Here is a 27,932-nt window from a genome sequence, read left to right on the forward strand (position 1 = left end):
ATTGCTTTGAGTAACTACATCAAGAATTTTACTTACATTTTACTTTAGACTAGTTACCACTTTCACACACCATACCTGGGTTCATGTTTTTTCCTCAACCTAACATCCCTAAATTTCAAACTTGTATTTTCGCTTTCTTCTTTGCTAGAGAAAAATCTAAAGACAAGTGTCTCATACTTGTTTACATTACATCTGAAGATGTAAACTCATCCAGTCAGAACAGATAAACTGACTTTTGCAAAGTAACTAGCATTTACATTCTGGGATTCTGAAGAATTTCTTATGATTGGTTTCATAGGACTAAAACTGAAACTCTCATTCTTCAGCAGTTAGCTGGCTATCCCCAAAGGTTAATCCCTTATACAAAACTACAAGACAATAGAAACGCAGAGAGATTGCTTTGAACACATTAATTTCCATGTGTCCTTTATTTACCAGTTTACCAAACAAAATATAAGAAATAAGCATAACAGCTGAAAATATTTGTGACATGATAGTTAAACAAGTATTTTTAACATCTTAATTTAAGAATAATTACAGTTAAAAGTCATGCCTCAGATTTAATATTGCATTAGGTTTTAATGCATTAAGGAAACAAATCTAAATAAGTCAACTGGGGTGTGGGTGGTAAGGAGTGGAAAAGACAATGCATTTGACCACTGTTAATATTGGTTATAACAAAAATTCTCTGAGTGCAATGGAGCCCAAGTAGATGCCCTATGAGTTGAATATAGAAATATTAGTATTTGAGCTATGAACACTATTGTGGTGCTTTAGATCTTATTTATTTATTTAACACTATCTACTGTTTACTACTTTCAGACATGGACCAAAGCAGTGAAGGATGTATGAAAAAGATTAGCAGTGTGAATCTTGACAAACTTATTAATGACTTCTCACAGATAGAAAAGGTATGTAAAGATAGAAAACAATTGTAGTATATAGGGATACATGGAACAGATTTTGCCAAGGAAAGAAGTTGGGAAGAAAGAAAAATGTACCAAAAAATGATCAAGATAATAATATATTTTGCTATGCTCTTCTCTCTCACTTTAAAAATCCATGTTTAAAATATATCTGGCTTTGACTCATTTATACTAATACATCAAAAGGTCCCTAGGACAGGGGAACAAATAATTTATGTACTTTTGCCAAAGTTAAACAGAAAATGCATATAGTAGTCCCCTTATCTGAGGTTTTGCTTTCTACAGTTTCAGCCACCTGAGGTCAACAGTGGTCCAAAAATATTAAATGGGAAATTCCCAAAATAAACAATTCATAAATTTTAAATTCTGCACCATTCTGAGTAGCATGATGAAATCTTCCATTGTCTCTCTCAGTCCTGCCCAGGATGTGATTCATCCTTTTGACCAGTGTATCCATGTTATATAGACCACTAGTCTATTAGTCCCTTGGTAGCCACCTTGGTTATCAGAAGCATGAGTACAGTACAATGAGATAATTTCAGAGAGAGAGAGACCACATTTATGTAACTTTTACTACAGTATGTTGTTCTATTTTATTAGTAGTTATTGTTATTAACCTCTTACTGTGCCTAATTTATAAATTAAACTTTATCATAGTTAGATATGTAGAGGCAAAAATATAGTATATATAGAGTTCAGTACTATCTGTGGTTTCAGGCATCCACTGGAGGTCACGGAACATATCCCTCCATGGATAAAAGGGAATTGCTATACTTGAAAGCCTACATTGTCCAGGCCAGGCGCGGTGGCTTACGCCTGTAATCCCAGCACGTTGGCGGGCGAATCACGAGGTCAGATCGAGGCCATCCTGGCTACCATGGTGAAACCCTGTCTCTACTAAAAATACAAAAAGTTAGCCAGGCATGGTGGCGGGCTCCTCTATTCCCAGCTATTTGGGAGGCTGAGGCAAGAAAAGGGCGTGAACCCGGAAGGCGGAGCTTGCAGTGAGCCAAGATCGCGCCACTGTACTCCGGTCTGGGCGACAGAGCGAGACTCCGTCTCAAAAAAAAAAAAAGAAAAGAAAAAGAAAGCCTACATTGTCCGTAAATTCAGGAATGGTTTTAGTAAACATTGAAGTAAATGCATATTTCAATCTGTTATTATAACTACTCATTTTTTAGTATTTCCTATTCTATCTGTTCCATTTTCCTTCTCTTTTGCCTAAAAGCAAAGCCATTTAAAGTCTCTCTCCCCAACTCTGGACAAATGGTAGACCAAACCCACAAGTGTATATTGGGTTTATCCTCCCCCCTCTGCCTTCAAAAGCTGTTGAAAAATGTAGATGGTTAAATGAAAGAATTGGGGAGTGACTTTGTGAAGCAAGAGTGGGAGGGAGACTACTTCTATTTTCTCTTCTTTTCTTATAATTCTTTTCTATTCCTTCTTTTCCTCAGCACGCACACACACACACACACACACACACACACACAAATGTCATAATGAAAGAATTTTTATGATCGTGGGTATTTTGAAGTAACATGAACTTTTTTTAAACAGTGAAGTTAAGTGTTCTTAACTGAGTGATTCCTAATATAACAAGAGATAAAAGAGAAAGGAATAAGCATTTTTGGTGGGAAAGGAGTTAGTGCAATGATTTTGCAAATTAATTTGGGAATATCTGTCATATTCTTAAACACTTTAAATAAGAAATAATTGTTCATTTTTGAAGTGATGATGGTATTGTGGCCATATTTTGAAACAGTCATCTCTTGGAGATACATATGGATGGTAACATTAACAGATGAAATAACATAATGTCAGAGAGTTGCTTTGAGATCAGTTCAAAAGTGGTGAGACTCGGGAAGTGGATAGAGATACAGATGACATAAGACTGTTCATGAGTTGATTCTTGAAGCTGTTTGAAGAGCATATGGAGGCTTATACTATTCAAAAAAACACCCAAGAGATATGGTCAAGAATGTTTATTCATTACAAAAAGTAGAATATGGCCTCTCTCTCTTTCTCTCTCTCTCAGTAAGAGACTGGTTAAATAAATTACAGCATATTCAAAAATGAAACTCAATGTAGCTGTTAAAAAGAATGAGGTAGGCCGGGTGCGGTGGTTCACGCCTGTAATCCCAGCACTTTGGTAGGCCGAGGCAGGTAGATTGCCTGAGCTCAGGATTTTGAGACCAGCCAAGGCAACATGGTGAAACCCTGTCTCTACTAAAATACAAAAAATAAGCTGGGTGTGGTGGTGTGCACCTGTAATCCCAGCTACTCAGGAGGCTGAGACAGGAGAATTGCTAGAGCCCAGGAGGCGGAGGTTGCAGTGAGCCAAGATTGCCCCACTGTACTCCAGCCTGGAAGACAGTGTGAGACTTCGTCTCAAAAACAAAAGCAAAAACAAACAATGAGGTAGATCTATGTGGGTTTACATGACATCATCTCCCAGATAATAGTACTAAGCGGAACATCCAAGTCACAGAACAGAATATAAGATGATTTCTTTCTATAGCTATACAGTCATAAAATATTTTGGAAACATATATAAGGAATTGTTAACCATGGGACTGAGAGTTGAATAGTTAGAAAGAAAATGGTTCAAGTTAGATCATATTTTTACTTTTCGTTTATAAATGCTAGTCTGTTTTAATATTCTACCATGTTACTTTTTCATTTAAAAATAAATTGGGAAGTGGGCTTATTTAAAATACAGTCATACATTGCTCAATGACAAGGATATGTTCCGAGAAATGCATTATTCGGCAATTTGGTCATTGTGTGAATGTTATGGAATATATTTACACAAACCTAAATGGTGTAGCCTACTACACACCTAGGCTTTATGGTATAGCCTATTGCTCCTAGGCTACAAACCTGGACAGCATGTTACTGTAATGACTATTGGAGGCAATTGTAACATAATGGTAAGTATTTGTATATCTAAACATAGAAAAGATACAGTAAAAACATGGTATAAAAGATAAAATTGGTACACTTGTAGAGGGCAACACCACTATTATATATGCAGTCTGTTCTTGATCAAAATATCTTTATGTAGTACATGACTGTATATGTATTTTTTATTAGACTTTCAAATATTAAGTGGTTTGTATTTTCATTAGTCTGTATATACTTAATAAAAAATTAAACTAGCAGCATTGATTTGTTAATAATAAGTATTCTATTTCTTCTACAGAAAATGATAGAAACCAATGGAAAGAACAATATACTGGATATTCAGTTGGAAAAGACAAACTGTCTATTAAAAGTAATGCAAGCAAAGGAGGTCTCAATTAAAGAAGGTTAGTTATTTGCTGCCTGAGGAATGCTAATTCTAATGAAAGTGTTTTTCAGTACAACAGTGATTGATATTACACCATATATTTGTAAAGTATTTTAAGTCCACATAGAGCTTTCCAGACTATCATCTCATTTATATCCTTATTATAGCCCTGAAAGACATGTAAGATGGGTATTATTACTCTGCCTCACCAATGAAGAAACAGAATGAGACAAGTTAAATAATCTTTCTGAGGCCGCTCAACTTTCTGAGGTCAAAAGAAATGTCCAATTGAAGTCTCAATACAGGCCTATAAAAACCATGGGGAAAATAATTAAATTGAATTTATACCTTATAATTACATCAAAATAAATGTCAAATGTGTCAAAAATGTGTGTTAAAAGGGAAGTTGTACAAATATATTGATTTGCTCTGTCAACTGAGAGGGCCTAGAGGCAATAATTCCCCACTGACATTGAGCATTTCTGGTTCCCAGATCTTGGTTCCTTACACCATTCTCTAATAAAAGGAACCAAGATTTTTTTGAGACATGGCTGATTATAACACTGGGGCAGGAAAGATGCACAATAAGCTTCAAGTATCTTATAAGGGCAGAAAGTAAGAAAGTCCTCAAAAAGGAATAAACAAACAAAAAGCACCCCACAGTGATGGGAGTATGTTAAAAGGGAGATAAAAGCCAACTGAAAGAACCAATGCTGGAACAACCTGAGCTAGCCCAAAGTGTAAAATAAACATCCATGAATCCTTACTGATATAAATAAATGATTTAATAAATAAGCAATTGGGGAAGAAGAGACACATCTTCTGTGCAGAAGAATTGCAAATGACTTTTGTAGATATTTTGCCCTCAAGGAGGAAGAGCACGGCTCCACACTCATTAATCGTGGGCTCAGTATAGTCAGTTTCTTTACTATAGTGAAGACACAGTATGAAAAGGGTGAGGGTAGGGGAAAAGTAACTACAAAGTGGAGAAGCCTGACAAATACTACCTCAGTTACATGATTAAGGTCAACATAAATAGTTATATCATATTGATAGTATACACTCTTGATATGATATGATAAAGATGGCACTTCTGTGGTCTTCTTCCCAAAACCCATAACCCTAGTCTAATCATGAGATAAATATCAGAAAAATTCTCATAGAGAGACATTACAAAATACCTGATCAGTATTTGCAAAACTGTCAGAGTCATCAAAACTAAGGAAACTCTGAGAAATTATCACAGCCAAGGTTTGAAGATACAGCCCTAAAAAGTAAAGTTTATTAAAAGTTAAAAAGATGAAACCACAGAAAAACTAGAAGAGAGATGTAGGGTTTTTATTTTTATAATGGAGAATGCCTTTCTAAGTGTATGACACAGCATATGGAAACAATAAAAGAAAGGATTTGTACTTTTGACTCTAAAAAATTAATAACTTTTTGGAACAGTTTTAAGTTGACAGAAAAAAATTGAGTGAAATTACAGAGAATTTCCGTATACTCTCTCACCCCACCACTTCCCTATTATTAATATCTTGCATTAGTATGATGCATTTGTTATAGCAGATGTGCCAATTGATCCACTATTATTAACTAAATTTCAGCCAGACAGGGTGGCTCACACCTGTAATCCCAGCACTTTTGGAGGCTGAGGAGGGTGGATCATGAGGTCAGGAGTTCAAGACCAGACTGGCCAAGATGGTGAAACCTCGTCTCTACTGAAAATACAAAAATTAGCCAGGCACGGTGGTAGGCACCTGTAATACCAGCTACTCAGGAGACTGAGGCAGGAGAATTGCTTGTATATTCAAACATTTAAAGAAGAAATAATACCAATCCTACTCTAACTGTTCCTAAAAATAAAGGAGGAGGAGAGAATACTTCCACACTCATTCTACAAGGCCAGTATTACCCTGATACCAAAATCGGACAAAGACACATAAAAAATAATAATAATAACTACAGGCCAATATCTCTGATGAATACTGATGTAAAAATCCTCAAAGTGCTAGCAAACCAAATTCAACAATACATTAGAAAGATCTTTCATCATGACCAAGTGGGATTCATCCCTTGGATGCAAGGATGGTTCAACATATGCAAATCAATCAATGTGTTGCATCATCAACAGAATGAAGGCTAAAAATTATATGACCATTTCAAATGATGCTGAAAAAGGATTTGATAAAATTCAACATTCCTTCATGATAAAAACCCTCAAAAAACTGGGATAGAAGAAACATAACTCAACATAATAAAAGCAATATATGACAGACCCAAAGCTAGTACCATACTGAATGGGGAAAAACTGAAATCCTTTCCTCTAAGATCTGGAACATGACAAGAATTTCATCCACTGTCACACTGTTGTTCAACATAGTACTGGAAGTCCTAGCTAGAGCAATCAGACAAGAGAAAGATATAAAGGGCATCCAAATTGGAAAGGAAGAAGTCAAATTATTCTTGTCTGCAGATGATATGGACTTATATTTGGAAAATCTAAAGACTCAACAGGAAAACTATTAGCATAAACAACTTCAGTAGAGTTGCAGAATACAAAATCAACATACAAAACTCTGTAATATTTTTATATGCCAACAGTGAACAACCTAAAATAGAAATTTAAAAAGTAATCCCATTTACAATAGCTACAAATAAAATTGCATACCTAGGAATTAACCAACAAGTGAAAGATCTCTATAATGAAAACTGTAAGACATTGATTAAAGAAATTGAAGAGGACACCAAAAAATGGAAAAATATTCCATGTTCTTGGATTGGAAGAATCAATATTGTTAAAATGCCCATACTATTCAAAGGAATCTACAGATTCAATGCAATGCCTATCAAAATACCAGTGACATTCTTCAAAGGAACAGAAAAAATGATCTGAAAATTTGTATTGAACCACAAAAGACCCGGAATAGCCAAAGCTGTCCTAAGAAAATGAAAAAAAAAACTGGAGGAATCATATTACCTGACTTCAAATTATACTACAGAGCTACAGTAAGCAAAACAGTATGATACTGGCATAAAAACAGACACATAGACCAATGTAATAGAATAGAGAACCCATGAACAAATCCATACTGTATAGTGAGCTCATTTTTGACAAAGGTGCCAAGAACATACACTGGGGAAAAGACAGTCTTCAATAGCTGGTGCTGGGAAAACTGGATATTCATATGCAGAGGAATGAAACTAGATTACTGTCTCTCACCATATACAAAAATAAAATCAAAATGGATTAAAAACTTAAATCTAAGACCTCAAGCTATGAAACTGTTACAGGAAGACTTCAGGGAAAATCTCCAGAACATTGGTCTGGGCCAAGATTTCTTGAGCAATACCCCACAAGCACAAGCAACCAAAGCAAACATGGACAAATGGGATCACATCAAGTTTAAAAGCTTCTGCACAGCACAGGATACAACCAACAAAGTGAAGAGACAACCCACGGAATGGGAAAAAATATTTGCAAACTACCCCTCTGACAAGGGATTAAGAACTAGAATATGTAAGGAGCTCAAACACCCCTATAGGAAAAAATATATATAATAATCCAATCCAAAAATGGGCAAAAGATTTGAATAGATATTTCTCAGAAGAAGACATACAAATGGTAAACAGGCATATGAAAAGGTGCTCAACAACATTGATCATCAGAGAAATGCAAATCAAAACTATAATGAAATCTCATCTCATCCCAGTTACAATGGCTTGTATACAAAAGACAGGCAATAACAAATGCTGGTGAGGATGTGGAGAAAAGGGAACCCTTGTATACTGTTGATGGGAAGGTAAATTAGTACAATCACTATAAAGAATAACCTGGAGGCTCTTTGAAAAACTAAAAATAGAGCTACCATAGGAACCAGCAATTCCACTGCTGGGTATATACACAAAAGAAAGGAAATCAGTATGTCAAAGAGAGATCTGCACTCTTTGTTGCAGCACTGATTACAATAGCCAAGATTTGGAAGAAACCTAAATGTCCATCAACAGATGAATGAAGAAAGAAAATGTGGCACTCACAAACTATGGAGTATTATTCAACCATAAAAAAGAATGAGATCCTGCCATTTGCAACAACATAGATAGAACTGGAGATCATTATGTTAAGTGAAATAAGCCAGGCACAGAAAGACAAACATCATATGTTCTCATTTATGGGATCTAAAAGTCAAAACAAACTCATGGACATAGAGAGTAGAAGGATGGTTACCAGAGGCTGGGAAGGGTAGTGGGGGGCTGCAAGGGAGGTGGGGATGGTTAATGAGTACAAAAAAATAGAAAGAATGAATAAGACCTACTATTCGTTAGCACAACAAGGTGACTATAGTCAATAATAACTTAATTGTACATTTTAAAGTAACTTAAAGAGTGTAACCGGATTGTTTATCACTCAGTTGATAAATGTTTGAAGGGCTAGATACCCCATTCCCCATGATGTGCTTATTTCACATTGCATACCTTTATCAAAACATCTCATGTACCCCATAAATATATACACCTGCTATGTAACCACGAACATTATTTTTAAGAAATACGATTTTATTTATTCTAAATCTAATGTCGTTTCAGCTGGATAGTACTTAGCAAATATAAAAGAATGAATAAGAATGACAACGTATGGAGCCAAGTGTGTGATAATTCACTTAGGAAGGAAGGGCAAACTACACATGATCAAATTTATTCAACAACAAAGAATGATATATGGACATTTTATTTTCTACATTTGATGCCAGTCAGATAAAGAATTTCTTTGCCAGTTAAAGATAGTAATAATATTAGTATTGAGAACTAAGTACTACAGAAAACTCTTTACATGTATAATTGCTTTTAATATTTGCAACTATTGTATGAAATACATATTAATATTCATATTGATGAATATTATAATATTATGGGCTCATAATCTTAGAGCCCATATCTGAGCTCAAAATGATTATTGATTTACTAAATTATATAGTATAAGAAATAGCTTAATATTCTGACCTCTGGTTTTTAGTAAGAATTTAATAGACCAGCATTTTCAAATTACATAGTAAAGTCCAACAACAACAACAACAAAACAACAGTGTGGATTAAATTTTGCAAAGAGAATTAAAAGCCATTATTCAAAATTAGTGAATGATATTCTCGTGAAGAATTTATCTAGGTTCAGCCCGCGGCACCCAAGATGGCCAAATAGGAACAGCTCCAGCCTCCAGCTCCTAGCATGAGCGACACAGAAGACAGGTGATTTCTGCATTTTCAACTGAGGTACCAGATTCATCTCACTGGGGCATGTCGAACAGTCAATGCTGGTCAGCAGGTGCAGCCCAACCAGCGAGAGCTGAAGCAGGGTGAGGCATCACCTCACCTGGGAAGTGCAAGGGGGAAGGGAGTTCCTTTTCCTAGCCAAGGGAAACTGAGATACACAATACCTGGAAAATTGGGTAACTCCCACCCTAATACTGTGCTTTACCAAGGATCTTAGCAAATGGCACACCAGGAGATTATATCCCACACCTGGCCCAGAGGGTCCCACGTCCATGGAGCCTCCCTCATTGCTAGCACAGCAGACTAAGATCTAACTGCAAGGCGGCAGCAAGGCTGGGGGAGGGGCACCCGCCATTGCTGAGGCTTAAGTAGTTAAACAAAGCCAATGGGAATCTCGAATTGGGTGGAGCCCACCGCAGCTCAAAGAGGCCTGCCTGCCTCTGTAGACTCCACCTCTGGGAATGGGGCATAGCTAAACAAAAAGCAGCAGAAACCTCTGCAGAAGTAAATGTCCCTGTCTGATAGCTTTGAAGAGAGCAGTGGTTTTCTCAGCACGGAGGTTGAGATCTGGGAATGGACAGACTGCCTGCTCAAGTGAGTCCCTGACCCCTGAGTAGCCTAACTGGGAGACATCCCCTACTAGGTGCAGACTGACACCTCACACCTCACATGGCTGGGTACACCTCTGAGACAAAGCTTCCAGAGCAAGAATCAGACAGCAACACTCGCTGTTCAGCAATATTCTGTCTTCTGCAGCCTCCACTGCTGATACCCAGGCAAACAGGGTCTGGAGTGGACCTCAGGCAAACTCCAATAGACCTGCAGCTGAGGGTCCTGACTGTTAGAAGGAAAACTAACAAACAGAAAGGAAACCCACATCAAAACGCCATCAGTACGTCACCATCATCAAAGACCAAAGGCAGATAAAACCACAAAGATGGGGAAAAAGCAGTGCAGAAAAGCTGGAAATTCAAAAAATCAGAGCACATCTCCCCTCCAAAGGAACGCAGCTCATTGCCAGCAATGGAACAAAGCTGGATGGAGAATGACTTTGACAAGTTGAGAGAAGAAGGCTTCAGTCGATCAAACTTCTCAGAGCTAAAGGAGGAACTACATAACCAGTGCAAAGAAACTAAAAACCTTGAAAAAAAAGAATGGATGAATGGATAACTAGAATAATCAATGCAGAGAAGACCATAAAAGAACTGATGGAGATGAAAACCATGACACGAGAACTACGTGACAAATGCACAAGCTTCAGTAACCGACTCAATCAACTGGAAGAAAGAGTATCAGTGATTGAAGATCAAATGAATGAAATGAAGCAAGAGAGAAGTGTAGAGTAAAAGGAAATGAACAAAGCCTCCAAGAAATATGGGATTATGTGAAAAGACCAAATCTACGTCTGATTGGTGTGCCTGAAAGTGAGGGGGAAAATGGAACCAAGGTGGAAAACACTCTGCAGGATATCATCCAGGAGAACTTCCCCAACCTAGTAAGGCAGACCAACATTCAAATTCAGAAAAAACAGAGAATGCCACAAAGATACTCCTCGAGAAGAGCAACTCCAAGACACATAATTGTCAGATTCACCAAAGTTGAAGTGAAGGAAAAAATGTTAAGGGCAGCCAGAGAGAAACGTCAGGTTACCCACAAAGGGAAGCCCATCAGACTAACAGCAGATCTCTTGGCAGAAACTCTCCAAGCCAGAAGAGAGTGGGGGCCAATAGTCAACATTCTTAAAGAAAAGAATTGTCAACCCAGAATTTCATATCCAGCCAAACTAAGTTTCATAAGTGAAGGAGAAATAAAATCCTTTACAGACAAGCAAATGCTTAGAGGTTTTGTCACCACCAGGCCTGCCCTACAAAGATTCCTGAAGGAAGCACTAAACATGGAAAGGAACAACCAGTACCAGCCATTGCAAAAACATGCCAAAATGTAAAGACCATCAATGCTAGGAAGAAACTGAATCAACTAACGAGCAAAATAACCAGCTAATATGATAATCACAGGATCAAGTTCACACATAACAATATTAACCTTAAATGTAAATGGACTAAATGGTCCAATTAAAAGACACAGACTGGCAGATTGGATCAAGAGTCAATACTCATCAGTTTGCTGTATTCAGGAGACCCATCTCACATGCAGAGATACACATAGGCTCAGACTCCCATACAATAATAATGGGAGACTTTAACACCTCACTGTCAACATTAGACAGATCAACAAGACAGAAAGTTAACAAGGATATCCAGGAATTGAACTCAACTCTGCACCAAGTGGACCTAATAGACATCTACAGAACTCTCCACCCCAAATCAACAGAATATACATTCTTCTCAGCACCACATCGCACTTATTCCAAAACTGACCACATAGTTGGAAGTAAAGCACTCCTCAGCAAATGTACAAGAACAGAAATTATAACAAACTGTCTCTCAGACCACAGCGCAATCAAACTAGAACTCAGGACTAAGAAACTCGATCAAAACCACTCAACTACATGGAAACTGAACAACCCGTTCCTGAATGACTACTGGGTACATAATGAAATGAAGGCAGAAATAAAGGTGTTCTTTGAAACCAATGAGAACAAAGATACAACATACCAGACTCTCTGGGACACATTTAAAGCAGTGTGTAGAGGGAAATTTGTAGCACTTAATGCCCACAAGGGAAAGCAGGAAAGATCTAAAATTGATACCCTAACATCACAATTAAAAGAACTAGATAAGCAAGAGCAAGCACATTCGAAAGCTAGCAGAAGGCAAGAAATAACTCAGAGCAGAGCAGAACTGAAGGAGATAGAGACACAAAAAACCCTCCAAAAAATCAATGAATCCAGGAGCTGGTTTTTTGAAAAGATCAACAAAATTGATAGACCACTAGCAAGACTAATAAAGAAGACAAGTGAGAAGAATCAAATAGATGCAATAAAAAATGATAAAGGGGATATCACCACTGACCCCACAGAAATACAAACTACCATCAGAGAATACTATAAACACCTCTACACAAATAAACTAGAACACCTAGAAGAAATGGATAATTTCCTGGACACTTACACTCTTCCAAGACTAAACCAGGAAGAAGTTGAATCCCTGAATAGACCAATAGCAGGCTCTGAAATTGAAGCAATAATTAATAGCCTACCAATCAAAAAAAGTCCAGGACCAGATGGATTCACAGCTGAATTCTACCAGAGGTACAAGGAGGAGCTGGTACCATTCCTTCTGAAACTATTCCAATCAATAGAAAAAGAGGGAATCCTCCCTAACTCATTTTATGAAGCCAACATCATCCTGATACCAAAGCCTGGCAGAGACACAACAATAAAAGAGAATTTTAGACCAATATCTCTGATGAACATTGATTCAAAAGTCCTCAACAAAATATTGGCAAACTGAATCCAGCAGCACATCAAAAAGCTTATCCACCATGATCAAGTGGGCTTCATCCCTGGGATGCAAGGCTGATTCAATATACACAAATCAATAAACGTAATCCAGCATATAAACAGAACTAAAGACAAAAACCACATGATTTTCTCAATAGATGCAGAAAAGGCCTTCAACAAAATTCAACAGCCCTTCAAGCTAAAAACTCTCAATAAATTCGGTATTAATGGAACGTATCTCAAAATAATAAGAACTATTTATGACAAACCCACAGCCAATATCATACTGAATGGGCAAAAACTGGAAGCATTCCCTTTGGAAACTGGCACAAGACAGGGATGCCCTCTCTCACCACTCCTATTCAACACAGGGTTGGAAGTTCTGGCTAGGACAATCAGGTAAGAGAAAGAAATAAAGGGTATTCAGTTAGGAAAAGAAGAAGTCAAATTGTCCCTGTTTGCGGATGACATGATTGTATATTTACCAAACCCCATCATCTCAGCCCAAAATCTCCTTAAGCTGATAAGCAACTTCAGCAAAGTCTCAGGATACAAACTCAACGTGCAAAACTCACAAGCATTATTATACACCAGTAACAGACAAACAGAGAGCCAAATCATGAATGAACTCCCATTCACAATAGCTTCAAAGAGAATAAAATACCTAGGAATCCAACTTACAAGGAGTGTAAAGGACCTCTTCAAGGAGAACTACAAACCACTGCTCAACGAAATAAAAGAGGACACAAACAAATGGAAGAACATACCATGCTCATGAATAGGAAGAATCAATACCGTGAAAATGGCCAAACTGCCCAAGGTAATTTATAGATTCAATGCCATCCCCATGAAGCTACCAATGACTTTCTTCACAGAATTGGAAAAACCTGCTTTAAAGTTCATATGGAACCAAAAAAGAGCCTGCTTTGCCAAGACAATCCTAAATCAAAAGAACAAAGCTGGAGGCATCACGCTACCTGACTTCAAACTATACTACAAGGCTACAGTAACCAAAACAGCATGGTACTGGCACTAAAACAGATATATAGACCAATGGAACAGAACAGAGCCCTCAGAAATAATACCACACATCTACAGCCATCTGATCTTTGACAAACATGACAAAAACAAGAAATGGGGAAAGGATTCCCTATTTAATAAATGGTGCTGGGAAAATTGGCTAGCCATAAGTAGAAAGCTGAAACTGGATCCTTTCCTTACTCCTTATATGAAAATTAATTCAAGATGGATTAGAGACTTAAATGTTAGACCTAAAACCATAAAAACCCTAGAAGAAAACCTAGGCAATACCATTGAGGACATAGGCATGGGCAAGGACTTCATGTCTAAAACACCAAAAGCAACGGTAACATAAGCCAAAATTGAGAAATGGGATCTAATTAAACTAAAGAGCTTCTGCACAGCAAAAGAAACTACCATCAGAGTGAACAGGCAACCTACAGAATGGGAGAAAATTGTTGCAATCTACTCATCTGACAAAGGGCTAATATCCAGAACCTACAAAGAACTCAAGCAAATGTACAAGAAAAAAACAAACAACCCCATCAAAGAATGGGCAAAGGATATGAACAGACACTTCTCAAAAGAAGACATTTATACAGCCAACAGACACATGAAAAAATGCTCATCATCACTGGCCATCAGAGAAATGCAAATCAAAACCACAATGAGATACCATCTCACACCAGTTAGAATGGCGATCATTAAAAAATCAGGAAACGACAGGTGCTGGAGAGGATGTGGAGAGACAGGAACACTTTTACACTGTTGGTGGGACTGTAAACTAGTTCAACCATTGTGGAAAACAATGTGGCGATTCCTCAAGGATGTAGAACTAGAAATACCATTTGACCCAGCCATCCCATTACTGGGTATACACCCAAAGGATTATAAATCAAGCTGCTATAATGACACATGCACACATATGTTTATTGCAGCACTATTCACAATAGCAAAGACTTGGAATCAACCCAAATTTCCATCAGTGACAGACTGGATTAAGAAAATGTGGCACATATACACCATGGAATACTATACAGCCATAAAAAAGGATGAATTCGTGTCCTTTGTAGGGACATGGATGCAGCTGGAAACCATCATTCTCAACAAACTATTGCAAGAACAGAAAACCAAACACCACATGTTCTCACTCATAGGTGGGAACTGAACAATGAGATCACTTGGACACAGGAAGGGGAACATCATACACCGGGGCCTATTGTGAGGAGAGGGGAGAGGGGAGGGATAGCATTAGGAGATATACTGAATGTAAATGACGAGTTAATGGGTGCAGCACACCAACATGGCACATGTATGCATATGTAACAAACCTGCACGTTGTGCACATGTACCCTAGAACTTAAAGTATAATAATGATTTTTTTTTAAGTCAAAAAAAGAAAAAGAAAAAAAATGAGAAAATAATTTATCTAGGTTCCATTGTAGAAAATGTGGTGAGCGCGCCCCCTTGTGTTCAAGTTTTGAAAATACACATTTTTGAAACATTCAGTTGCAGAGTTGTTTTCAATTTACAGATTACTGAGGTATCTTCAGCTACTATATTCTATGAATCACTGGATTCATTACTCTAAAAGGCACAAAGACAAGTGATGGCAGAGTCTGTCTATGCCTCTTTAATATTTGAATTCTAGCAGCTAGCACAGTGACACTCATGAAGCAGATTCTCAGCTAATTTCTGTCAAATGTAATTTAACCATTATTCTCTTACTGGGAAATAGCAAGATAGAGAAAATGGATGATGATGAGAACTTTGAGTAGATGGTGGGGATGGTGGGGATGGTAGGGATGGTAGGGAGAGCAGGGAGGAGTGAAGAGCCACAATAGCAAAACCTTGTATCATCACTAAGCTTTAAACTTCTGCAAAATACTTTCATTTCTGTCAGCATAGTTGAAAAAGTACATGAGACTGAGTGCAGAATCTCTAATTAAAAGGTGAAAAATTTTTAATTCTCCCTTCACAGTATTGGTTCATTCAATCGACAAAATATATGTTATTTTCATAACAGAGATTCTCTACTTACCCCTTATCTGCTTCAACTTACTGTGATATTACCTGTCAACCCAATTATCCCTGAACAAATATTTGTGGATTGCCTGCTATGGACCACAAGTGTTCTAAACAGTAGGAAGCAATGGTAAGCAAAACAAAAAATAGTCTCTGCTGTTGTAGCCCTAATAGCCAAGTGGACTTCTAAAGTAATAGAAATTACCACTACTGTTGCTGTCCATCTTGGCTGTTGCTGTTGGTAACCAATAGTCAAGGCTTGTATGTGCATGTCAAGGCTCTAATATTTGCAAGGAAACTTCTGTCTTCTATTATGTCAGCAGCCATTGGCAACAAAGTTGTTGAAGCCTTGGAACACTACTTATTGAGTTTTTACTCCTTTTATTGCTAATCTCTTGCTCTAAGACTCAAGCATAAGTACTAAGAGGACAGACTGGAAGACAGAGTAAGAAAAGCATTCTCTTATACCACACAATTGTACCACACATTGTCTTATACCAAAACAATATAATTTGACTCCCTTTCCTTAGGATGTTCTTTCATGGAAGATTTGCATGGACATTCTTCTTATAGTTCCCCAGACATATGCAGTTATGCCTTACTACTTAGGGCAGAGATTGCTTAGGCATATGGTAGGATCCATACTATTCTGTGCTTTAGGAAAGTCATTACCAAGTTTTGAAATTCATTTGGCTTAATGAGTGAGTTAAAAGTAAAGGCTCATACCTGTAGTCCCAGCACTTTAGGAGGCCGAGGGGGGTGGATCACCTGAGGCAGGTGGATTACTTGAGGTCAGGAGTTTGAGACTGGCATGGCAAACATGGTGAAACCCCGTCTCTACAAAAATACAAAAAGTAGCCAGGCATGATGACGCATGCCTGTAATCCCAGCTGCTCAGGAGGCTGAGGCAGGAGAATCACTTGAACCTGGGAGGCGGAGGTTGCAGTGAGCCAACATCATGCCACTGCACTTCAGCCTGGACGACAGGGCAAGACTTTGTCTCAAAAAAAAAAAAATGTGTTTTTCCTTTATATAATTTTCTTTAAGGTGCTTGGCTGCTTTATTAAGATCTTATAATTTCAAATTAAATATTATTATTATTATTTTTAGAGACAGGGTCTTGCTCTGTCACCCAGGCTGGAGTGCAATGGCGTGAGCATAGCCCCCTGCAGCCTTGAACTCTTGGGTTCAAGTGATCCTCCTGCCTCAGCCCGTTGAGTCTATAGGACTACAAGGCACACATCACCATTGCCTGGCTTAAATATTATTTTAATAATTTCAACTGAAAATAATTCCAAAATGAAAGCAAAGGATTTTAAAATAAATTTATCTTTTATGTTTTAGAATGTGCTACTCTTCATAATATAATTAAAGGGCTACAACAAACCATTGAATGTCAACAGAATTTGAAAGGTAAGTTAGAAAAAAAAGTAAAATCTAAAAAAGCTTTGTTTATTTGAGCACTTTTAAAAATGGGAAGCTTTTACATTGTTGATAATAAGTTTCAATTTATCAGCTAAAAGTGGACATCTTACTACTTAAAAATATTTTCCTAGATTATTATGAAATCAGAAATGTTATGCTGAACGGAACAATTCAGTCATGTTCTATCTGATAGTGACATAAAGGGATGTTTTGTATAGGTCATATAATTATTACCTTAAAAAGTTTAGAAATAGATTTATTCTCAGTAGCATTGTTGGTCTTTAATAACCTTGTGTTCAGTTTTGAAGAGTGGGTATTACTAGTTAAACCATAATTTTTTATTTAAACCACAGTGATAATTTACCATTTAATTTTTTTGTCATAGACTAAGACTGTATTTGTGCAAGTGAAGTCAACACATTCAGCTTACCTTATCTTTAACAAACATTTTAATCAAACAGGCCTACCATTCACAAAACAGACCAACCAAGTATTTTGTGCTGTTCTGACTCAGCTGTGACGGCTGTGAGATTTTTTTCTACTATATCAGAGATTAAACTAAATTGCCTTAAAGGCCCCTTCCACATAAAACTCACATCAAATAAGCATTTCTCATCTTAGACCTCTGCTTTTATTTTAAAACAAGCACCTTATATATGTGAGATAAAATATTGATCTTATATGTGATTCCTGTAATTTGGAGTGTTAAAAAAGGGCACTCGTTGAAACCCCGTCTCTACTAAAAAATACAAAAAACTAGCCGGGCGAGGTGGCGGGCGCCTGTAGTCCCAGCTACTCGGGTGGCTGAGGCAGGAGAATGGCGTGAACCCGGGAGGCAGAGCTTGCAGTGAGCCAAATTCCGGCCACTGCACTCCAGCCTGGGGGACAGAGCGAGACTCCGTCTCAAAAAAAAAAAAGGGCACTCGTGCTCCTATTTCAATGCCAGGGCTCAAAACAACTTTTCCCTTCCTTGTGACTAAAATACCACACCCAGCTGGGTTCTCTATTCTGTTCCATAATCTACATGTCTGTTTTTTTTTTTAAAACAGTGCTACTGTTCTGATTATTGTAGCTCCATAATATATTTTGAAATTAGGTAGTGCAATGGCTCCAGGTTTGTTCTTTTTACTCAAGATTTCTTGGGCTATTTGAGGTCTTTTGTGATTCCATATGAATTTTAAGATTGTTTTGTCTACTTCTGTAAAGAATGTCATTGGCATTTTGATAGTGATTGCATTAAATATGCAGATCATTTTAGATAGTATGGACATTTTAACAATATTTTAACAATTTTAACAATATTAATTCTTCTAATCTACTTATCTGTGTCTTCTTTCATTTCCTTCATCAATGTTTTATTACTTTCAGTGTACAAGATTCTCACCTTCTTTGGTTAATTCTTAAGTATTTTTATTGCCATTGTTAATAAGATTGTTTCTTAATTTCCTTTCCAGATATTTTGTAATTTGTATATAGAAATGTGACCGATTTTTGTATGTTGATTTTGTGTAGTGCAACTTTACTGAATCTGTTTATTAGTTCTAATAGGTTTTCTAAGTATATAGTCATGTCATCTGAGAATATAGATAATTTTCTTCTCTTCTGATTTGGATGCCCTTTATGTCTTTCTCTTTCCTAATTGCTCTGTCTAGGATTTCCAGCAAATATGTTGAAAAGAAGTGGCAAAAATACTAAACACACTCCTGAACAATCATTGAGTCAAAGAATCAACCAAAGGAATTGTAAAATATCTGAGACAAATGAAAACACAACATACCAAAACCTATAGGATACAGCAAAAGACATTTTAATGGGGAAGTTTATGGCTGTAAAGCCTAAATTTAAAAGGAAAAATATATATATCCAATAAGTAATCTATCTTTACGCCTCGAGGAACTAGGAAAAAAAAAAAAAACAAATTAAGCCCAAAGGTAATCAAAGGAAAGAAATAATGAAGATTATAGGAGAAAATAATCAAATAGAAGATTAAAAAAACAGAAAATTTAACAAAACTAAGAGTTTGTTTTTTTGAAAAAATAAAATTGACAAACCCTTGGCTACACTGAAAAAAAAAGAAAGATGTCAGTAAATAAAAGCAGAAATGAAAGAGAAAACGATACAACTGTTGTCTTAGGGGGCGTAAGGAGGATAATAAGGGATTATTAAGAGCATCTATATGCCAACAAACTGGATAACCTAGGAAAAATAGTCAAATACCTAGGAACATACAACCTGCCAAAACTGAGTCAGAAATAGTCAGAACACACCAACAACAAATAAGGAGATTGAGTAAATAATCAAAAATCTCCCACCAAAAGAAGCCCAGGATGAGGTGGCTTCATGGGGAATTCCATTAAACACTCAGAGAAAAAGTAATACCAATTTTTCTTAAACTCTTTCAAACAATAAAAGCAAAGGGAACACTTCCAAATTCATCTATGAGGCCAGCATCACCCTGACACCAAAATCAGACAAAGACACTGCAAGGAAAGAAAATTACATCCCAATATCCCTGATAAACACAGACTCAAAAATCCTCAATAAAATACTATCAGATAAAATTCAACAGCCCATTAAAAAGATCATATATCCTAACCAAGTGGGATTTATCCCTGGGATGCAAGTATGGTTCTGTATACACAGATCAATCAATGTGATACACCATGTGATTTCTATTTATTATCAAAATGAGTAGGAAAAAAACACACGAACACCTCAATAGATACAGAAAAAGCATTTGACAAAATTCAACATCCACTGATGAATTAAAACTCTCACAAAATAGGTATAGATAGAGAAGATAATAGGCATGGAAGGATCTTGCCTTAACACAATAAAGGCCGTAAATGAAAAGCTCACAGCTAACATCATAAAGAATGGGAGAAAACAGAAAACTTTCTCTTTGAGATCCGGTACAAGGCAGGTACAAGTTTTAAAACAGCCATTCTTAGCCGGGCGCTGTGGCTCACGCCTATAATCCATATCCCAGCCAACATGGTGAAACCTCACCTCTACTAAAAAAAATACAAAAATTAGCTGGGTATGGTGGGCTTGCCTGTAATCCCAGCTACTCAAGAGGCTAAGGCAGGAGAATCACTTGAACCAAGGAGTTGGAGATTGCAGTGAGCCGAGATCACGCCACTGCACTCCAGCCTGGCCACAGAACAAGACTCTGTCTCAAACAATAAAAAAATAAAATAGCCATTTTTAAAAATGAATATTGTATGATGCCTCTTGCAAATAAATGATGATTCATTGAGTTCACTTTCCCAATGCTTTTACAAGCCTTGATTGAGCAAGATGATAGATAAGAACTATCTATATTTGACCATTTTCATCCAATTGATTGCCAAGATAGTATGATTAATCTGCTTATTTAAGCTACCCAGTGGTTTCCTTTCCAGTAGCTCTTTTCTCTCCTTAATAGGAAACTGTTTTTCATTTTCAGACATTCACCGTTTATTCACTTAACCATATGCCTCAGGGAAAGCTGATTGCAACCAAACTCCAAGGGAGTTCTTTTGGAATAATTTTCCTCTCTCCCAAGAGATGGACTGTGTTCTTCTGGTTGTTATAAGACTGTATATAATGCCTAAAATTGTTACAGATTTCTTGTTTCTAGTCTAAAATTCATGCCAGCAGGATGATTTTGGAGGACAGCAAGAAAAGTAAACTAAAAGTATCTGGTTTTTTGGTAACACTATTGAGCCAATTAATCAATTACCCTCTAGGTTTAAGAAACTTTTCAGTTACAATGAGAGAAATGCTACCTTCCTTTAGTCTTATCAATGAATCTTTCCAGTAGGGACTTATGGATTATGTAAAAGATAATTCAATGAGATGTAGAAAAAAATTACAATTCTTATTTATCTTTATTTTTATCTGAAAATTCAAAGCCAGTCATCTTACAAAAATTTAATAACTAGGATAATATTCCTTTTTCTATGTGTAAGTTAATTATATGTCACGTGTGATACACAAGGTTCTTCTTTCTCCGAGGAGAATGGGAGTTCTAAAACTGAACAATTGCATGTTTGCTTTTTCCTCTAGTTTCAGTGTATGGCCATGAAGTACAGTTTATATGTATCTAGATAAGAGGATTGATAGATAAAAGTAGCTAGTTCTAATCAAACTAATCCTTCCAAAATGGACAAGTAGTTTTAAAAAATAAAACATATATTGAGGACAATAATAATTACAATAATGCAAGCACAAGCCAACAATAAGAAATTATCAGAGCTGTCACTTCTCCTACCCCCATACAAGCTCTTTATCAGGCATATTAAGTTAAAAAGTAATCAAAGTCTATTAGACTTGATAAAATGTCAGCCAACAGTGGCCAATTAACTGATTTTGGAAAATTAATTTATGGAAAAACCATTGTATCTTTAGAAATGGTTCCACCATTAAGCAACTTCAGGGCTAAAAATGTGTCACTTTTAAGTATTCTCACTTGCACATAAAACTTGGAAATAGAATTCTAACTTTAATGAAAATCCTTCAAATGCACCTCATGTTTCTGGTAAAACATATAAGGATCTCGGAAGTTGTCATTCCCTGCTAACAAGTAAAACATTGAGCAAACTGAAAAATCAACAATTCTTAGACTCTTTTGATCACAGAAGTGAGGTCACAGGACAGATTGATGCACCTAGAATTGGAGACAGGGAGGCAGATTCAGAAAATCACAACTTACAAGAACAGAAACCTCCCTGTTTGTCAGACCGGGAAACCCTAAAATGTAATTTTGATGAATTGCAGGAGGCTCACCGTGGTCAAGTCTAAGAGATTAAAAATTTCAGGGGACCCAATCCCATAGGGGAGCCCCTACAGTTTTGTAAGTTTTACCTGTAAGAGCTCTGCTAAGATCTCACAGTTAAGATATGGGGAAAATCCCCTCATGTTGTTGGCCAGAGGAGAGGAAAAGTAACCATTTTGAAATAATCAACAGCTTCTGGTCTTAAGAAAGCCTGACTCAAAAGAAGCTGTTTTATCTGAACCTAAACTACTGGGGTTTTAGCCAAGGATAAGCTGCCTTAGGGGAGGAAAATATCCTATTTCAGCTCCCCCTAGCCTTGCCGACTCCAGCCCACTCTAGTCATTCCATCTCACCAAAGGGGAGAGGGACTGAGAAGCATGAGGGTAGCTCACAGTCCAAAGACACAGGCTTACTGAAAGACTGAGACCTAATCATAGGACTATAGAATGCTTCTCCTTCGCCAACACCTTACCATCAAATCACTGAAGGCCTGTTTACTGGTACTTGGTCATGAGCTTTGTACAAAAATTTACAAGGCACACTTAAAAAAAAAAAAAAAGTAAACGGTTTGAAGAGACAGAGAAAGCATCAAAACCAGACACAGAAATGGCAGGGATATTGGAATTATTAGACCAGAAATTTTTTAAAAACTATGGTTAATATGCTAAAGGCTCTAAACACAAATGAAGAATGCCTTTGTTGGACTCATTAGTAGACTAGACATAGCCTAATGAAAAGAATTTTTCAGCATCAGGAAGGACTCTCTAAGCTTGAGAATATGTCAATAGTAACTTCCAAAACTGAAAAGAAAAAAAAAAAAGACTAGGAAAAAAGTAACAAAATATCCAAAAACTGTGTAATAACTACAAAAGCTGTAACAAACACTTAATGGGAATACCAGAAGGAAAATAAAGAAAGAAAGGAACAGAAGAAACATCAGAAGCAATAATGACTGAGAATTTCCCCTAATTAATATCAGATACCAAACCACAGATCCAGGAAGCTCAGTGAACACCAAGCAGGGTAAATGCTCAAAAAACTACCCATAGGCATGTCATATTCAAACTGTAGAAAACAAAAAACAAAGAAAAAAATTTGAAACAAGAGTGAGGAAAATTCTTTACCTATAGAGGACCGACCAAAGATAAGAATTATACCCAGCTTCTTCTCAGGAACCATGCAAGCAGTAAAGGAGTAGAGTGAAATATTTAAAGTGCTGAGAGAGATAGAATAAAACGCCAACCAATAATTCTGCATCCTGCAAACTTATTGTCCAGAAAGGAGAAATAAAGACTTTATTAGACAAACAAAAATTGAGAGTATTTGTTGCAAGTATACCAGCCTTGCAGGAAGTGATGAAAGAGGAGAGAAGCAAAATGATATAGGCCAGAAACTTGGATATACATAGAAAGGAAGAACCTTACAGAAGGAATAAGTGAAGGCAAAATAAAAACTTTTATTTTTCTTATTCTCAATTGATCTAACAGATAACAGTTTATTCAAAATATAGCAACACTGTATTATTAAGTAATGATACTTAATGATACTTAAAAAGCTTATGCATAAGTGAAATATATGACATCAGTGACATAAGGAATGAGAGGAAGGAATTATGAATACTTTAGTATAAAAGACTTGTACTACCTGAGAAGCAGTATAATGGATTTGAAAGTGGACCTGAATTCATTGTAAACGTATATTGCAAACTCTAGGACAATCACTAAAAAAACTAAAAATTGAAGTATAACGGATTTGCTAAAAAAGAAGAGAAAATGAAATAACATAAAATACTCAAAACCACAAAAGGCAGACAAAGAATAGAAGACAAACATAGGATCAAAGAACAAGGTCTATGAATAGAAAACAGTGACAAATACGTTAGATATTAATCCAACTTTGTCAAAAATCACTTTGAAAATCAATAGCCTAATACACAGTTTACAAGACAGAGATTATCAGAGTGGATCAAAAAACATTACCCAACTATATGCTTTCTACAAAAAAGTCTACTTTAAATATAAAGGCACATATAGATTAAAAGCTAAGGGCTGGAGAAAGATATGCCGTGCTAACACTAAGAACACTGGAGTAGCTATATTCATTTCAAACAGCAGATTTTAGAGCATGAAAAATTATCCAGGATAAAAAGGGGTGTTACATAATGATAAAAGGATTAATTCTCCAAGAAGACAAAAAATTATTTTATATATGCATCTAGCAAAGGCATCAAAAATATGTGAGTCAAAGATTGATAGAACTGGAAGGAGAAATAGATGACTCCACTATTGTAGTTGAAGATTTCAACATTCTTCTATCAGGAAATCAGTAAGGACACAGTTGAAATCAACAATACCATCAATCAATTGACTATAATGGACATCTATAGACTATTTCATCCAACAACAGCAGAATACACATTCTCCTCAAACTTAGTGAATACTCACCAAGATAGATCCCATTGTGGCTTATAAAACACACCTTAACAAATTCGAAAGACCAGAAATCATACGGTGTCTGCTGTCAGGCCACAATGGAATTAAAGTAGACATCAAAAACAGAAAGATAGATGAAAAATCTGAAAATATATGCAGATTAAAGAATACTTTTAAATAATACAGTGGTCAAAAAATAAATATCAACAAATTTTAAAATATTTTGAACTAAATAAAACTGAAAATACAATTTATTAAAATTTGTGAAATGCAGCAAAAACAGTGCTTAAAGAGAAATTTATAGCATTAAATCGTGTATATGAGAAGACAAGAAAAAGCTAAAATTAATTTAAGCTTCCACTATAGGAAATAAGAAAAAGGAGAACAAATTAAATCCAAGGTAAGTAATAAAAAGAAATAATAATAAAGCAGAAATTAGTAAAATTGAAAACAAGAAATCGATAGAGAGCAATGAAACTAAAAGCTGTTTTTTTGAAAAGATCAATAAAATTGACAAGTCTCTAGCCAGATGAACTAAGGAAATAGGAGAGATTACACAAGTTGATGATATCAGAAATGAAAGAAAGGACATCACTACAAATGTCATGTTCATTAAGAAGATAATAAAGGAGACCAGCCTGGCCAACATGGTGAAACCCCATCTCTACTAAAAATACAAAAATTAGCCAGCCGTGGTGGTACCCGCCTGTAATCCCAGCTATTCAGGGGCACAGGCAGGAGAATAGCTTGAACCCGGGAGGCGGAGGTTGCAGAGATCAAAGATCGCACCATCGCACTCCAGCCTGGGAGACAAGAGTGAAACTTCATCTCAATATTTAAAAAAAAAAAAAAAAAAAAAAAAGAGGATAATAAAGGAATACTCTGAACAAATGATAACCTATGTGAAATGGACTACTTTCTTGAAAGACACAATCTGACAAACTGAAGCCATCATCAAGATTAAAATTTGTATTAAATATGACCCTTAAAAATGTAACACTTTTCCTATCATTTTCTCATCACAACCTTTGAAAACTAATTGATTTTAGATTTTTACTTAATTTTAACACTTTGATAGAATACCCCTGCAAGTTTTATATGTGGACCCTGTTTCCAAGGCTCCTCTCGATGTTACTGTACTACAGAACAAGCCTTCCTAAAGCGTTGTTCAGATAATGTCAAAAATCTTTACTGATTTGTTGTTGTTTTGTTTAGCTAATTCTTAGTTTTGTTTATAGTCAAGGTTTTAATTTTAATACTGTGATTTAATACCTCTGCAATAGTTTCATAAGTGGACTCTGTTTCCAAGGCTCCTCTCAACGTTACTCTACTGCAAAAGAAACCTTCCTAAAAGAAGATAATGTCAAAAATCTTTACTGATTTGTTGTTTTGTTTAACTACTTCTTGGTTGTGTTTATAGTTAAGGTTGTAGAGGAGAAACTGTAATAGGATGTCTAGTGAGGCTTTTCCCGTTGACCTGGAATTAGTGACTAGGGCCCATGCCACAATTAACAATAAAATAGCTACATATTTCCATGTTCTAATGACATCTGCTAAAAGGTTGCCAAATGTTGGAGTGAGTCCAGACTCTGCATATATTTGCTACAAGCACCTAAAGGACTGGAACCTCGAAGTTAAATAGAGAATTTTTGCCTCTCCTTATTTCCTGTCTCCATCCCCCAAGAAATGACCCAGAGGAAAGACAGGAAAGAGCAACTGAGGAGCAAACTAAGACTTCTTTCCCACTTTTATTGACTCTTTACAGCTACTGATCTAGCCAGTTGGATAGGGATCATGAAAACTTTCAATCAAATAGGAAATTACAGTTTTAAATTGACCTGGATGTTTAGTAATCAAAATTAACCACAGGGTTTTTAAAATTTGTTAAAAATATTATGAAGGTATTGTTTTCAGTTACCCAAACCAGAAACCTTAAAAGAAAAGTTTCCGCCTTTCTCTTTTGCCTCCTTTAACTAAAGGGTCACTAAATTCCTAGATAATTCTATCATCTAAATAATAATTCTCCTCATTGCTTCCTTTTTTCCATACTGCCACTGACATAATTTAGGTTCCTGTTATCTCTTACTTGACCTATACTTAGTGATATCCATTCCTCTAGGGTCAAAACGCTCTCATTCATCATCCACATTGCCAGATAATCGTTTTAGCATGTAACTCTCATTATTTCACTTCTGCACTATTCAAAGTTCTTTGATGACTCCCTGTAAATTAAAACCAAAATCCAAAATTGTTCATCTAGAATGTGTCTACCTAGTGATAGGATCCCAACCTATATAGCAGCTCCTGCTCACACTTTACACTTCAACAATACCGAACTTGAATTGTAGTTTTTCCAAGCTGTATTCACTCAAGCCCATGGTCTTCTGTGCAATTTTCTGTATTTAGAATGCTCTCTCTTAACATGGGGTAAGTCTATCACTTAAATCTCATCTCAAGTAGCTTTTCTTCTCCTTTCCTGACTTCAAGCTGCCCTGGGTTTTCTTTTTACAGGTTCCTGTAGTATTTCAGATATACTGCCATTAAAGAGTAATTATCATAGCATATTATAACTACTAACACATTTGACTCAGCACTAGGCTATAAGTTCTTTGAAGAGCAATAACTCTTTTCACTTTCATATTCTCAGTGTCTAGTGTGGTACCTGATGTGTAGCAGCTGCTGGATGCATGTTTGTTGAATGCATACATAATGGAAGCTAAAATGTTAAACATGTTTTCATATTAATTGGAAAGTGCTATATATTATGATCTTTGATTATTCTTACACAGGTGAAAATGAACAACTAAAAATAAGTGCTGATCTTATAAAAGAGAAGTTGAAGTCTCATGAACAGGTGAGTTTATGTATCATTCTATTCAGTCAAGTCCCTGTGGAGATTTATCTTTTCAAATTAGGGGGAAAAAAGAGGTTTTTAAATTAATAAACACAGCCAAGTATTTGTGGGTGTGGGTGTGGGTGTATGTGGAGATATGAGTATATATGCCAAAATCTGTAGTAAATGACAATTTGTTTTCAAAGCAATACAAGTTTTAAGAGTTTTATTTTTACAAAATATAATGTACTAACATATAACATGCATTACTTTTTCTTTCTACCAAAAAGAGATGCAGTTATTTTGCTACATATTTTTCAATTATGTTAATGGAGTTTTTACTCTAGTAAACTCTATTTGTTACTACTTGTGAACTTTTTTATTATAATGTAAATGAATCTGTACTCTTTATGATTTGGGTAATCATTATACCATTCAAATACAGGGGGCATTTCATGTGGATCACAAATTATTTATCTCCCAGGAGCCACCATACCCTCTGATACTTTTCCTTGTCTCCTGTAGGAACAGTGCAGTGATAGCAGTTGTAGAACA

At 36.2% G+C, this 27,932-nt stretch overlaps 1 protein-coding gene across 1 annotated transcript in view; it reads left to right on the forward strand.

Annotated features, from left to right (window-relative positions):
- Positions 1 to 824: 824 nt before the first annotated feature.
- The window catches only part of CCDC152 (coiled-coil domain containing 152), a 47,991-nt gene continuing 20,883 nt past the window's right edge, over positions 825 to 27,932 (forward strand). The window contains exons 1-3 of the mRNA XM_078004694.1: positions 825 to 911; positions 4,129 to 4,234; positions 17,273 to 17,341. Coding sequence (XP_077860820.1) covers positions 825 to 911; positions 4,129 to 4,234; positions 17,273 to 17,341 — 262 coding nt within the window. The remainder of the gene's footprint in view (positions 912 to 4,128; positions 4,235 to 17,272; positions 17,342 to 27,932) is intronic.

The sequence above is a fragment of the Macaca mulatta genome, chromosome 6 (genome assembly GCF_049350105.2).
Source record: "Macaca mulatta isolate MMU2019108-1 chromosome 6, T2T-MMU8v2.0, whole genome shotgun sequence".
In the NCBI taxonomy this organism is placed as follows: Eukaryota; Metazoa; Chordata; class Mammalia; order Primates; family Cercopithecidae; genus Macaca; species Macaca mulatta.